Source organism: Pholcus phalangioides, unplaced genomic scaffold (assembly GCF_987345545.1).
Source record: "Pholcus phalangioides strain wild (caught in Gottingen) unplaced genomic scaffold, Ppha-v1.0 ptg000042l_1, whole genome shotgun sequence".
Lineage (NCBI taxonomy): Eukaryota > Metazoa > Arthropoda > Arachnida > Araneae > Pholcidae > Pholcus > Pholcus phalangioides.
Window position 1 is genome coordinate 37,495,211 of NW_028301628.1, and position 15,194 is coordinate 37,510,404.

Genomic DNA, 15,194 nt, shown 5'->3' on the forward strand with positions numbered 1-15,194 from the left:
AGATACTTTTCACTTTGAATATAAGTGCAAAGTATCCATTTTAAAAAGTGCAAAGTATTCGAATTCAAGTGCACTTGATATTAAGTGGAGAACAAAGTTCTTGTCAGAAATTTATTGTTTGGACAAAAAGGATGCAGGAAAAAAGGGAAGCAAGAAATATGTTTTTGGAAGAAATCCGTTGTGATACCACTAGACAGACAATATGACTTTTTTGTGTGTCAGTGTGGGTCTGGTGAAATTTTTTTTTTTTGCCCTCTGACTGGGTTATTTGCAGCTGGATTGTTGAGGGGGAATGTCCATAGTAGAAACAGTATCCCACTGTTCTGGCACTTGCAATGGACTCTCCTAAGACAGAATTTATTGAGGTTTACAGCTTTCAAAGCACCAAGTTTAGATTTTCAGTGAAACCAAATAACACGTCCCATATTACACCAAAAAGTTGCAAACAATGAACAAAATTTTCGCACTACTAGAACACACTTTAACGTTTCCAAAACAATTGTGATTATGCAAATTAGACTGTAAACACGACTACTGTAGCTTGTCTGGCGCTACCCATCATTTCTGGCAAGAACTTTGTTCCCCACCTAATATTACCCCATAAAATGGTTAAAAACCACTGGCTTTAGAAGTATAAGAATTGCATTTGTCTGCACCACATTAAAAATAAACTAAAAGCTCTCGAGTGTTTTCCATCAATCACAGGAAAGTAACTGTCCAGACAAATGACAGCGTAAATACAGGCCTAATCCTTACATGATTTGATCACTGTCTCTCAAAGATTCTCATACCACACAAAAGAAAGGACAAGTTTTACCTTTCATTCATAACATCCAGATAGAGTTCAACCTTGATTCCAAGGATTGTGGGTGTTTCATTGTTGAAGTCAGGGCTGAATTCTCTGAGGTTAAAGAAAAAGTGTATATGGCGAGAGAGACACCCCCCCCACCTCTCGTATACGTATATCAGATCTAAAAGAGCTATAAATGACTACTACTACTTCACCACACACCAACTCTGTCCATATAGCTATTTTGCAATTTACTGCCATTAACGAGTTGGGTTGGAAATGAAGGCGCCATCTATTGGTGGTCACCTCAAGCTCTCATTAGGGAAATTTCTTATCTATATTCTTCCCCCGGTTTGAACTTGGGACCTGATGGCAACTTTTAAGGTGGTAGACGAGCATCTTACCACCACGTCACTCAAACTATAAATGTATACATGCACCTCGTACACATTCCCTTACGGAATTTCTAACAAATTGGTACATGCAGGAACACATTTATGCATGGCCCTAACATATTTTGAAGAGAAGATGGTAAATGCTTGAATTTTCATGACATGCATGTATCATGTTGAAGGTTTACCCGCTTGTCTCTGAGAGACTTTTACAAATAGTAGACTAGCTCAAATTTGCACCTTGCAGTAGGAAAAACCGCAGAAAACAAAAACTTCAGCTGAACACTGGGGTTTGAATCTCCATTCCCACAATGAAAGTCCAGCACGATGCCCAGTAAAATTGTACAGCAGCACTATAGATGACTGCAGTACCAGTGTATCATGAGATGATTAGCCACCACGAAAAAGGGTGTCTGATGGACATTCATAAAATTGAGAGACAAAATTAATGATGGTCAAAACAATCACATATTCACAGATCTTTATGAGTTCACAAGGGACAAAACTTAGAAATGAAAGTGCAGACATAAAAAGTCTAAAAGCATGAAGTGGAAAAAATCATTCAAATTTCATCAATATGATCATAGCTGTCTGCATCGAGCTCTTCATCGTCCTCTTCGTTGCTTTCACTCTCATCGTCGTCATCATTATCCTCATCATCGTCTTCGTCCTCGTCGAAGTTCTGTACAGGAAAAAAATTGTATTGTTACTAGAGTAGATGCTGCTGATTAGAATCACAGATAATATCATCGTTCAGCATTGGTAACATGTTTTGAAAAATATGGAATGACCAATACCATAACATAAGAAAAAATTCATTTATAGTTATCAGGATTATGGTTTGTTATAAATTTTCTTTCGTCAAAACAGTTTTTTTATCGCATATTTTGCAGCTAAAGTTGAACCAGACTAATTTTTTCCCACTATAAGTTATCGTTGCTAACCTGCAAGACTATGTAGGAAGTCAGAAAACTTTTGTGGACAGGGTAAGGAAATTTTTTTCAAGTGTCCTAATTGGCTATAATCAGGGTTGGCAGGTTTTTGACGTATAGTCATTTTTGACTGTTTAAACTGTCACATCCAAAACCCCTGTCAAAAAACTGCCAAAAACCTCAAATATTGCTTTTCCATATAAAAATTCCCATTGGAAATACACACGTTAATTGCATGTAATGTTTAAAGTGACTATGTTATACAAAGAATAAATATTTAATACAATTGTAAAATAATTTTTTACTCTCTACAGAATTATATTGGACAATATATATGCTTTTTTTTCTTATGAAATATACAATTTCAATAAAGTATAGCATAAAAGCTGAAGGAAACACTATGGAATGATTTGATGTTCTTCAATTCATGATGGTTCTTGACCTTCCAAAATTTCTTTAACTGCATATTTATATGTGTATAAATATAAACATCCACTGTACACTTTTTATAACAGAGACAGGTGTTAAAAAATATATTTTACACCATATACATAATACTGATTTCTATTATTAAATTATCTAGATAATCACTGATACTTAAAACCATACAATACCCATATTATATTAAAATATATATAGCAACCAAAATACTAAATTGTAGGACTACAATGTCCTTTAATTTGGCAGTGCTGGCTTCACAGTTTTTGACAGTTTAAACCAGTTTTCACATTTTGAACCAGTTTGTGACACTTGTCAAAAACCCAACTCTGGCTGCAATAGAGGCTATGAGCCATGTACGTGTTTACTGTTTTATTGTTTTAATTTTTTACATAAATACAAGATGAAACAAAAAAAATTAGCCAAGGGGGTCTAGAGACCCATACTGGATGATACATTGCACGTTTATAATGAATAATAAGGAACACAGTTGCTTATTAGTAAACAACATCAACAAACTAAAACGAAATATTAGAAAAACACACACATACAGTTTTACGAAAATGGGGATGGGGTTTCAAAAAAAAAAAAAAAAAAATCAAATGTCAAAACAAAACTTTCCCATAATTTGCAGTATTTTTGGCAACAGCAAGGAGTGCAATTACATGAAATACACACTGCATGATTTTCAGATAAGTATATACAAATAAAAATCAGTATAATGTTGCAATGCTTAAGATCAAATAGATTCAAAATTTAACTGATTGAGGAGCATAAGGCAAATCAAAAGAAACTCTCGATGTCACTGATTGAAAAAGGGTATTGCTTCATGCGTCTTTTGAAAGGTAATACGGTAGAAGGGTTTAAGCTGGATAAAAAATTCCTTACGCAAAAAAGCGAAAATGGGGGGGGGGGGAAAGCTTTAGCAAAATGCTACAATGCTAAGGAGCCATTCAAGTCAGTAGATTATTAGCCATTTTTGACCCCTCCACCCCTTGTCAGCAAAATTTAGTCAGCAGCTAAGAATATTTCATATCTTCAAAAAGGGTGGTTGATGACGTAAGCAACCTTCAAACCTCCCCCCCCCCCCGTCTTGTCATCAAAAGTCAGTAAATCCGAAACCCCCTCCCCCGATGCTGACGTAATACTTGAATGACCCCTAATGTAATGATTGATGCTTGGATGTCTACTCGTTGCGTACCTTCTGTACACATTTTTGCGAAAGTGGCTACTACTTTTTTCACATTCTACGATTTCATACATAGAAATCAGTGTTAATATTGCCAATTTTAATGTATAAATGTGGAAATTTTGTGGGGTTTTCTGTCACATCAATAATTTTAAAAATTGTATTAAATACTCAATTTTTGAAACATTGAGTTCGCATAGAGATATACGAAGCACATGAGATTAAATGTGAAGTAATTAGCCGGACCTACTTTTGAGTTGGATATCCATGCAATAACATTGATTTTAACTTTTCATTTATATCTTCTCAAGCATGAAAATTAATGTTCCAATATTCAACTGCATAAATTCATATAGTTTATAGGTTGTTTTAAAATTAATTATGGGCCCATAAAGTGCATCGAAGAAATTCCACAGCTTTAACTAAGCATTTTTGGAAACTTAAACAAGCAGATGGAGAACTTGAAGTTCAAAAAGGGAGGGGGGGGGGGGATCGAACTAACTACCTAGCGCCCTTTAAAAAAGGAAAAAAATGTTCATTTCTTTTCAGTTCGTTTCTTTAAATCTAGATTTATTTATTTCATGAGTCGCGCGGGAAGTTGCCATATTGGTTAACTTGGACACAGTTTGTATGTCTCTCAAAGAAAGAGGGAGATATCACGTGATCCAAAAAGCCTCATTGAAGAAAACCCGGGCAACGCCGGGTAATATAGCTAGTTTAAAATAAGCATAAAAAATACTTATAACAGAAATTTACAATAAAAAGTTGGTGATGGATAAAAAATATTTCTGGTCGATGTCTGGGTGTAATATCTTATATTCATTACCATTAATGTATGTCATAATATACTATTATGCCCATAATTATGATTTATATTAACAACTCGCTTAAATTTAAATAGTTAAAACCAATTTCTTTGTATTGAAAACGTTTTGTGGTAATCTTAAACTTTTTTCTTTGCTGTATCCTCATGCTAGATTAGAATGGTTCAGAAAAAAATTATTAATTAATACAGAACATCTTGAAATATTTGCAAGAACTTTTTTGCGAATTCATTTAAGTTTTTGAGGTGTTTGCCATTTCCTTAACCGTTTAAAGGCAGAACTATGAACAAAGTCACTTACTGAAATTTGGAATTTGAGGTCCTTTTGCATGCCTATACATAGATAGAGTTTGAAATTTGAAGAAAAAAATTTTTTCCTTTGTTTTTCCTGATGTTCCATAAATGGAACATTGGCACTTGGGGAGAGGTGAAAGCGGAAACTGGTATCGCCTATATTCTCACGATTATTTATTTCTGGAGTACAGTTATCACACGAAATTTTCTATTTTCTATTACGAATTCGAATTCGCAACATATACTGATTTTTTTAACATAAAAATGAGTGCAGTAAATTCAATTTTTTTTTATAATGTCCGTGATAAAAGAAGAAAAACATATATAATTGATGGGTCTGTATGTCATATTGGTAGCATTTATACATAGTGTTTTGTTTTAGCAAATGGCACACCATCCTTGCGTCGCAGACACAATATTATGGCCATCAGATGACCTGACATCTTTTTTTCAGTTGACAACGTGGACCTGGATGAATAATTAACCCCTTCTTAGATCGTAGAAGGTTCATTGTCGCTTCTCTTCCGAATTCCAAATGAGAAATAAGATCCGCTTCTCGACACTCTGAATGAACTATCCAACGTGCAATAATAGTCATATGGTAAATCTTTTCCAATGGAATCCAGAGCTGAGGTTTTGATCGGATTCTGGAAAGAATTTTTTTTTATCCCATATAATAATTTTTTTTTCAGATTGCTCAAGACTGTCTTGCTTTTTCTTGAAACTTGAGTGTTGCACTTACGTTTTGCTCCTTTTTTCTGCCCTACATCTTTTGAAGAACACCTTTCAGGAGTTTTCTAACAACCCATCCTCGTTGTTGCAAAATTACCTAGCATTTCACATACATCAGTTGGAGCTGTTGATTCTAGATGATTTTCAACAATATCATCTTCATCCACAATGTTCCCATTTTCATTAGCACGTAATTGGAATATAACTACATCCTCTAATTAGGAATCTGAAAGAGTTTCTAAATATCTTACAGCTTTTTCTAATGTTAGATATCTTTTTGATATGGTTACACTCAGCTGAACACAACAATACTATCTTAGATTGTCGAACTCGGTTTGATTAGTCTGCAGTTTGCTAAAATATACATTTCTAAGAATTCAAGAATAAAAAGTATTCATCCAATATAAACAATCCACCCCAGAAAGCACATTCCTCTGTGTCATATTACCCAGAATTAGTCCCCAAACGATGACAACACCCTGGGGTTCGAACAGTAAAATCAAAGCAGTGCACTACACATTAGATATCCCTAGAATAACGCTCTCTTGAAAGGTCAATGTTCCATAAATGGAACATGCATTTTTGAACGCGCGTGGCTCTTTAACGTTTAACAGTACAAAGAAACTAATTCATTTACTTTGATTGATATATTAAGTGGCAGAAACACACAAAATAATTTTCAATTTACTTCAAAATTGAAATTTTGGCAAATTTTAATCGAAATGGGGAAAAAATACCCCAAAAATGTCAAATTTCAAAATTCTGCCAAAATTTTTTATACCGACCTGAAGTTTCCTAATTTATTTCAAAAAGTACTTCGAACACTCCTCTATACACGGTAAAAAACTCGAAATGTTTGAATCAATTTTCATCTGATATTTTTGTAAATAAAAACTATGTTACATTTATGGAACATTGGCCTAAGGTTAATGAATCAGTTTTTTTCTCCCTTTTTTTTGTTTTCTTATTACTCTCAGCAAATTCTGGCACAGGTTGACCACCGATTCCTTGTGTGTATTTTACGAAAATAAGTATTTTTTTGGTAAGGCCAGTAGAGATTTTTTATGTATCTTGGCCAGTCAAGACTTGAAATTGATACTTTTTTGCATTTTTTATGCATCTCAAATTTTTCTTAATTTTCGCATCTAAAACTTCATGCTGTGTTAATTTCTTTAAGCGACTTTCTAAATTGGTGCATTGCTGCTTAAAATTCGAGCTATGATCCTTTATAAGAATGAATGTCATTAATTCTAATTATATATGAAACTAAAAAGATGAAAAAAACAACAAAAAACTGAAACACGTTTTGCAGTTTTCAATTTAAAAGCTCCAGTCAATAATATTCTATTTTTCTAGAAATTTTCTTAAATTCAAATCCATTCTGCATTTGTTTAGGCAATCTTCAGCTATAGTATGTTGAAGAAAAGTTGCCGCGGTCAGCAGAGTAGCAGATATTAGCAGCCAATTTCCCTTTTTTCGTAAACTAAAAATGCTAAAGTCCATTGAGAAATTAATGTTAAGATGACGCATCAGGACTTTTTTCCTACCACCACTCACAAAAATGAAATTTGGAAAAAAAAGAGACTTCATTGGAACAATAACTTATTTTTTAATAAAAATATCAAAACAAAATTTGAAATGTATATCTAAATCGCTAAGACACTTGAAGAAAAGAATTGACTGACTAAAATTTCCTGGAGAGCTAAGAAATTTCTGAACGAGAGCGGTTTTGTAAGAGGTTTAGATTGATGTGCTATATGCTGTTACCTGATTCGCCACCTTGGAGCTCCTTGTGGGCGTAAACCAAGAGGTGATGGACGAAACAAAAACATACGTCAAGAAGCAGGGGTTCGCTTCTTCATACTTTACATGTGAAAAACTCGGGGATGAATGGCAATACTTTGTTTTTGGGTTTTTGGCCATGATTTTTGCAAAAATTTACCACAGTGAGTTGTCCAAACTCTAGTTTGTCAACTCTTCCTCGATTATCAATCAGTTATTGCTATTAAAAACCCAGAGTCCCGATGTGATCACATTAAGCAGCATGCATTGTATAATGAAAAGCTATCTTTTGCTATTTTTTATTATGGATTTTGTTGTTTGAAAGACATAACCATAACAAATTTGTTGAAGCTTAGGATGTTTTTACACTTTTCCAAAAAACAAGCATTGAAAAAAACTATACCTCTGATGCCGATTTCCCAATAGGCACAATGTCCTTATCTCTTTCAGCAACACTAGTCAACTAAATTGGGGAGAAGAAAAAAACCTTTATAAATCGAGAAACACAAAAAAATCACACACACAGCATTTACATAGCTGCCAACTTTGGAGAATAAGAATTCGGGAGGTTTTCGCACAGATCCAAATTCTGTATAGAAATAAATGTAAAAGTGATCTTTTAAAACATTTTAGGAATTTTTCATTGGTAAACGGGAAATTTATGGGATATTTTCCCATTGCAAAAACCGTGACACCGTGCAATCCATCGCCAATCATGGTGAACCAGTAGGTTGAGTTAAATTAGTCCTTGGTTCAAATTAACACTCAAAAATCGAATCTCGCAAACCAAAACAAATCTCCATCGGGCACGAAACGGGACATATGGATAAAGCAGATTCACATGATCGTGCCAATTTTAGATTTTGAAATGCCGGATTGATGCTTGCTGATTGGCAAATTTTCTGTTTTCTCCGCAAAAATTTTTTTTTTTTTTTTTGTGATTTGACGAAAGGGAGACAATTTGCACAACGTTTATGAAGCAGCATTTTTTTGGTTTTTTTTTCGGGTAAAAAAAAAAAATTCTTGGGGAATAATTTTTCTCTTAAATGTAGGGATTTTTTACAATCACAGGAGAAATTTGGGAGATGAAAGAATTTTTCAGGAGTCCGGAGTAGAAATCCAGGTTCTTCAACCAATCAGCAGTGACATTGAATTTTTCGAGCATAAAAATACTAACCCCTTCAATGACATTGTTATGTGTGGCTGTAAATAGATTATCATCTGAAGCGGTGTCTGAGATGGTAACTCGTGACAAAAACATAGCTCTTGTGGTTACGGTTACAGCAACAAAATTTCAAAAAATTCAAATGGTAGCACTTACTTTTATGCATTGCTAAGTGATCTACGCAGTAAAAAAAACATGAATGACATTAGAACAGTACCTGTAGCATGATAAATGCCCAGCGCTAGACACAGAAACATGGCGGAACAACCAATGTAGATCACATTACTGCCGCAGGAAGTCCCCCGCCAAGGGTTTAGTGCACCAACTCTTTGGTTAAATTTCTTTCCTTTTTCTGCATCTTGCGCCAGCATTTATGGTGATACTGTTCGAACGTCATTCATGGTTTTTCACTGCACCTATCACTTAACGATGCATAAAGGAGAATGTTGTCTTTGGTTTATGGGAACTTTGCCTCAGACATTTCGTCCTTAGCATGTTTTGCCCCAGTACATTTTGTGTGCCTTGACCATGTGAGTGACCGCATGAGTGAGCATGTAAGTGACTGTGTGAGGGGCACCAATTGAGGGGAGGATAAGAAGATTCATTTTTACAGACACTCACCCACTCACTTGATGACTCATATGGTTACTCATTCACTTGGTCACTCACATGGTGATTGAGTCATTCACTCGGTCACTAATATGGTGACTTACTTTTTTTGGTCTCTCATAGATACAATAACTCATTCCCCCTCACTGATACAGTTGCTCGTTCACTTGACCAGTAATACAGTCACTCTTTTCATCAGGCATAAGGTCATTTACTCAATCATTAATCACTCACACTCACTTACTCATATGGCCACTTTTTACATCACTCATTTGATCATTCATATGGCCACTCATTAATACAGTCAATCACACACTCACTTGGTCACTTATACAGTCACTCATATATCCCTCATACGGTCAGGGCAGCCAAAATTTCTGGATCCCATTGCCATTTAAAAATTTTGCTTCTATTACCATAACCGCAAGAGACGATTTGAATGTGAAGAGAAAAAAAAAACCTTGCTTTTGTTTCTCTTTTCATTCAAATCTGGAATACTTTGATACCCATATCTCCAATTATATTCGACCATCCATTAAATTTTGTGGCTGATGGGGGCGCTCTTATATTGGCAAATTTAATTTATGGCCGCCTTGTACTGACATGAAATATGAATTGGCACAATAAACAATTACATTACTTATCTTGTGAATCGTCTTATAACCCATCCTCACTTTCAACTCGCATCGTGTACACTAATGCTACTACTCAACAGTCCATGCGCCTCTTACATATTCTTCTCTATGGAATTTCTATCATATATATTATATACAGGAGCTCAGCAAATGATTCAAGGACAACATACACAGCATGCTTCATGTGGAAAACTAATTGAATCAATGAGTTACTTAAATTACGAAAAAACGGAAAACTAAACCATACACCAGACATCACATGCATGTACAATATTTTTCATCTTCAGAAGAAGGAAAAAAAAACCTCACCCAACTTTGATGGTCTTTTTCCATTTGCGTTAGTTCTGCTTCGTCATCGCATGGCCTGTCAACGCTGAACCAATGTGCCTCGGCAACTTTTGGTGCAAGTGATGGGAAAGCGGGAATGCTCATGGCAAATGAAGTAAATTGAGACCCTACGTCTACAATAACCTATGGTATTAAAAAAATAAATAAATAATAAATGCTTTTACAGCAAATCTTCTAAACAAGTCTTGATTTACTCACTAAAAATTTCGGACCGAGATACAGATGCTACTTTTGAGCAAATGCAACCAATAAGCTTATTGGCTACAGTATTTGAGCCCTTGTTTAGTCTAGAATTTTACTTTTGATGATTTCTTATTTAGTCTAAGAATAATTTCATTCCAACTTTCATTTTCGTTGTCATTTTTACATTTTTTTCGTTAGGGATCTTTCTTTGGCGAGCAACATGAAAGCATGACTCAAATTTTTTGATTCCATTTTCCCAAAAGCATGACCCCATTTCACTCACCATGCTTTTGGATGTTTTTCTTGTCAAAGGAAAAATCGCTAACACATCGCCAAAAATGAGATTACACTATAGTTGTTGCAGTATAGATATTGGGAAATAGCAATACAGTAAAACTTGTAAACCCGGAAATATTTTACATCTTAATGAGGTTGGACTGTAGTCTGGGCATTGGGACTCACGTATCAACGAGGAGTATGGGAATGGGTCATTTGATAATTTTTGTCACACTGCAGTCATTTTCTGCACACCAGGGCTAATTAGACCAGAACCTACAATTTATTGCAGATTCCGAACAGCAGTCTTTTCTTTAATATTCACAGAGAGGTTGGTGCGTTAACCCCTCGATGTGGGATTCCTTGTGGTAGCAGTCTTTTTCTGTGGCCATGTCTGCGTTTCTGTTGTACCCCTGCGTCAGGAAAGTTTCTGAAAAGGACGAACCAGGTATCGAACTCGCGACAGTTCTAAACATCTTTTGGTGCTTTAGGTAAGTATCTTATCAACCTGGGCTAACTCGCTCGAGAGGAATCAGAACTCTAATTAATGGTATTCAGTGTATAAGACAGATTCAAAAAGCTTATAGACCAGGGTTCAACTTAGATATTATTACTTCACAAAACGCCAACTCTGGCCATATCGCTATATTGCAATTTACTGCCATTAATGAGATGGGTTGAAAATGAAGGCGCTATCTATTGGACGTCACCTCAAGTTCGTTAGGGAAAATATCTTATCTATATATCTATATCCTTCTTCGGGCTCGAACCCAGGACCGTGACAGCAACCTTCACGGTGGTGGACGAGCATCTTATTACCACGCCACTCGGGCGCTCAACTTAGATATTAGGCTTCCCCTACCCACAAGACCAGTACTGACATCAACACCAGAATGGAGTGGTTGCGAGATGCTCGTCTACAACCATGAGCGTTGCCGTTAGGTCCAGGGTTCGAACCGGGGTAAAAATATAGAACAAGATATCTTTCCTAACGAGCTTGAGGTGACCACCAATAGATTTCACCTTAATTAACTCATTAATGGCCGGAGTTGGTGCGTGGTGGAGTAGTACTTACATTCCTTTACAAGACTGACGTCATATATCTTTTGGCTGGTTAGTGAACATATATTGTTCGAGTTTAGGAGCTCTTACAATTACGGGACCCTGGATGGGGGCCCCCAACTCACCGAGGTGGGATTCGGACCCTGCGTAGTTCAATTCATAGCAATGATGTAATGACAAATTAATGCATACATCGAATCCCAAGCTACAACGTAAATGATAATTTAAAAAAAAAAGATGTAATTTAACTGATTATTTTACTCAATCAAATAGATCTAAATTATTATAAAAGAATCTATAGACTGAATCTGTTTTTAGATGGGAATTCTCTTTCTGTCAATAAAAAAATAGGGAGATACAAATATCAATAACATACTTTTCAACCAGAACCAATGAACGGCTTTGACTTGAAACTTACATGTTTGACTTGACTTGAATTTTATTGGTTTTGACAGCGATTATTTATTAAAACACAAGTAATTATTCGAAAAATATAAATTTTTGAAACTTATGTACCTTAAAATTACACAAAAAAGTAGTTTTCTTAGATCATAGTTTCAAGTAAGAAACTTTCCACAACCAACACTTTCTATCGTTGACATAGACCATATGTCCCGTCCGAAATAGAAATCGATTTCATGCCTTCATATTTTTGGTCAAATTTATTTGTTATTTATTTATTTGTACAATATTGTTGGCCCTTGGGCCTATACAAGAGGATGCGATTGAGAATGACAAAGATATTGTTTGATATTGGATAAAAAACTAGTGATAGAGGGAGATTCAACAATAGAGCTTGGGAGTTTGTTCCATTCACCAATGGTATGAGGAAAGAAGCTGTATTTAAAGCAGTCATTGGAAGCAAAAATAGGTTTTCATTTAAGGGAATGGTTGAGTCTTCGAGAGATGTAGGATGGTTTGGCTAGGATACCAGAAGTATCTATGTGGTACTGACCATGGAAAATTTTATAAAGCAATGTTAATCGAGAAATGAGACGAAGAGTAGAGAGGGGGAGGAGATGAAGTTCATTTTGGTCAAATGGAAAATATAACTCCAATTTCATCTTTTTTTTCAAAAAGCTGACTCAAAATCATGTTTGTGTTTTCGATTTGTGCTGTCATTTGTTGACAAAGTATGGAAACTGCTTGATCAGATTCAGATACAGAGCTTATGCTGCCATCTAAGGGCAGACAGAAGATATTGCCGTGTAGTTGTGGATTTCAACGATAGATAACGCTAAATTAGTAACACATTCAAGTAGGAAGTATATTTTGACTGACCATACTTTGTGGACAAAATACGGGACAACACCAATTAAAGCAAATGATGCCAAAGATAAGCAATGTTACCAACTGTTTGTAAATCACTGGAAAAATCGCCGAAATGAAGCACTACAACCCCATCGAGCTTATATTACGGTATTAACATCGCAGTAAGATAGGGTTAACAGATTAGAAAACTGAGGAAGGAAGACACCTGTCCACTCACCCTTGATATCGTTAGTTTTCCCAAATTTCCGCAGCAGATAGCGCCACTATACTGATCCAAAACCGGTCAAAAATAATTTTGCAACAATATTTTGTCACAACAATAACTTTTCCGTCTAAATACACAACCGCTAAAAAAAAAGCGAAAACGGGAAAAAGTTCAGAGAATTTCGACGGATTTTGGTCAATGCGTATGGGGGAGGAACATTATATCAATGAAGAGAAAAATGTTTCAGAGTAAAAAAAGAGAATTCCTCTGAGAAAAAAGGAAAATAATCCCGACGAAAATGATTTATAACGAAGTGATTTCTCTGGTTTCTCTTGGAGTTCGTTATAAAGGGGTTTCGTCTGTATTCAAGAACTGTCTGGATCTTTAGATTGTGTATATTCACCTGGGTTCCATTCGTCGTATACATACGCTCCAAGGAAGAAATAATATACATGCTCCGATAGCGTAGTGGAGGTGCACTCATCTAAAATACAAGAGAACGCGTGTTCGAGTCCCCTGTAGAGGCAGAGATGAATGCTCCTTCCAAAAAATTAGTTTCTCTTCATTAGGGCGGGACGAATCCCAGGTGGCATGTTGCCATGGCGACAAAAAAATTGGTATTGGTGCCTAAAATTTTCTTTGTGTAGTTACTAAATTGCAGGCTGAGAGTAACACAATGTATTTTGGAATTTGTAGCAGCATATCTGCCAACATATGAAAGACAGTCACTATACGCCTTGGAAAAAGTGAAAAAAGCATTATTTTGGACCTTTTTCTCGTTGTAAAAATTTTTTGGCCCTCAATTTTCTTTCTGGCGAATAGATCTTTTTCCGATTTGTCCAGTCCTATATATGAACCATTTGGGGGAGGGGGGAAGAAAGATTCAATAACAGATGGTTAAATTTTTGACAGCCAGTTGAAAAAGTGGGGCTTTTTTTTTATCACAGTTGTCTTTTTGCTATGGTCCGAATAATGTATGTATGTTACCGCCAAAGCCCGAAGTAGGTAAATTCGCGATGTGTCCAATTTCGTTGTAAAGTGACTGAAGTCAATGCTGATAAACCGTTTTTCCCCGCATTGAATGTTGTCTCTTCCCCAACTTTCCTCCGTTTTTTGAATTCTAATATCTCAGCGACTATTGCATTTAGAAAAGTGGAATTTCTTTTGTTGGCATCAGAAAAAACAGAGCAACAACTTTCGAATTGGACTTTTGAGCCCACAGTGTCCGTATAAAAGGGTGGGACCATTTATATTTTGATAACTATACATTCCCTTCAAACATGAATGACATAACTGAGTACTATACGTTATTTGGATAGTTTTTCGTAAACAGTTCGCCAGTGAAATGCCGCAAGCCCTGTTACCTATGCACCCTGTGTATAGCCATGTATCCTTTTACAGCAGCACATCGAATATTGGCCAGGGATCAATAACCACTTCTGGAATCGGCCGGCGGAAGCCCGGGCCAAAACTCTCTGCCAATTCGCAAATCGGCTTTGGCAGTAACGTGTACATATCAAGTTTCAATGAAGTACGTCCACCACAACGGGCGCTACATAAGTCAGCGTAGTGTCAGTACAACTCAACAGACAACTGCTCAGCTTAATTATTACTCCGTCCTGTGTAGTGCCAGTTGTGGTGGACGTATTTCATTCAAATTTGGTACATACGATATTTGGACCACAGGAAAAATAATGCGGTAAAAAGCGCCACTTTCCATCAGGTGGTCAAAAATTGAACTACTTTTCTTTTATTGCATCCTTCTTTTCCCCCAATGGTCCATATATCTAATATACGAAGTTTCATCAAAATACCTCCTTAAGAATGGGCGCTACATATTTCTGATAGTGTGAGTTTATTTACAATCACCCTGGTATTTAGTAGAAAGATGCATTATATGTGAGGAAAAAATCCCCTAACAGGAGTATAGAGCAAACGGGAATGGGAAAAAAAAACTTCGGTTAATAGGGTTACAATAAAGCTTCGCGATGGTGAGGAGAGAGAGAGGAAAGAAAACACAGAGAACTAAATATTGAATTTATTTCACTGGCGTTTGGAGGAAACATT

At 35.8% G+C, this 15,194-nt stretch overlaps 1 protein-coding gene across 3 annotated transcripts; it reads right to left on the minus strand.

Moving 5' to 3' along the window:
- Window positions 1-1,646: 1,646 nt before the first annotated feature.
- On the minus strand, window positions 1,647-12,063 carry LOC149064992 (anaphase-promoting complex subunit 15-like). Of its 3 annotated transcripts, none has more exons than XM_089255211.1 (4): window positions 12,027-12,063; window positions 10,091-10,252; window positions 7,776-7,835; window positions 1,647-1,864 (listed from the first exon to the last, which is right to left on the minus strand). In XM_089255211.1, exons 2-4 carry the CDS (start codon window positions 10,211-10,213, stop codon window positions 1,745-1,747), a joined length of 303 nt encoding a protein of 100 aa, XP_089111337.1. In that variant the 5' UTR covers window positions 10,214-10,252; window positions 12,027-12,063; the 3' UTR covers window positions 1,647-1,744. The 3 variants fall into 3 exon arrangements, with proteins under 3 accessions (XP_089111337.1, XP_089111338.1, XP_089111339.1); XM_089255212.1 differs by having other exon boundaries at window positions 11,664-12,031; XM_089255213.1 differs by lacking the exon at window positions 12,027-12,063 and adding an exon at window positions 11,776-11,879.
- Window positions 12,064-15,194: the final 3,131 nt, after the last annotated feature.

What these genes read in the sequence shown, in the direction of transcription:
- LOC149064992 (XM_089255211.1), bottom strand. Translation starts at nt 10,213, where the DNA reads ATGAGCATTCCCGCTTTCCCATCACTTGCACCAAAAGTTGCCGAGGCA. An exon ending in AAAAAGACCATCAAAGTTGG is followed by an intron (nt 7,836 to 10,090) that starts GTGAGGTTTTTT and finishes TCCCCAATTTAG; the next exon opens with TTGACTAGTGTTGCTGAAAG. An exon ending in TTGGGAAATCGGCATCAGAG is followed by an intron (nt 1,865 to 7,775) that starts GTATAGTTTTTT and finishes TTTCCTGTACAG; the next exon opens with AACTTCGACGAGGACGAAGA.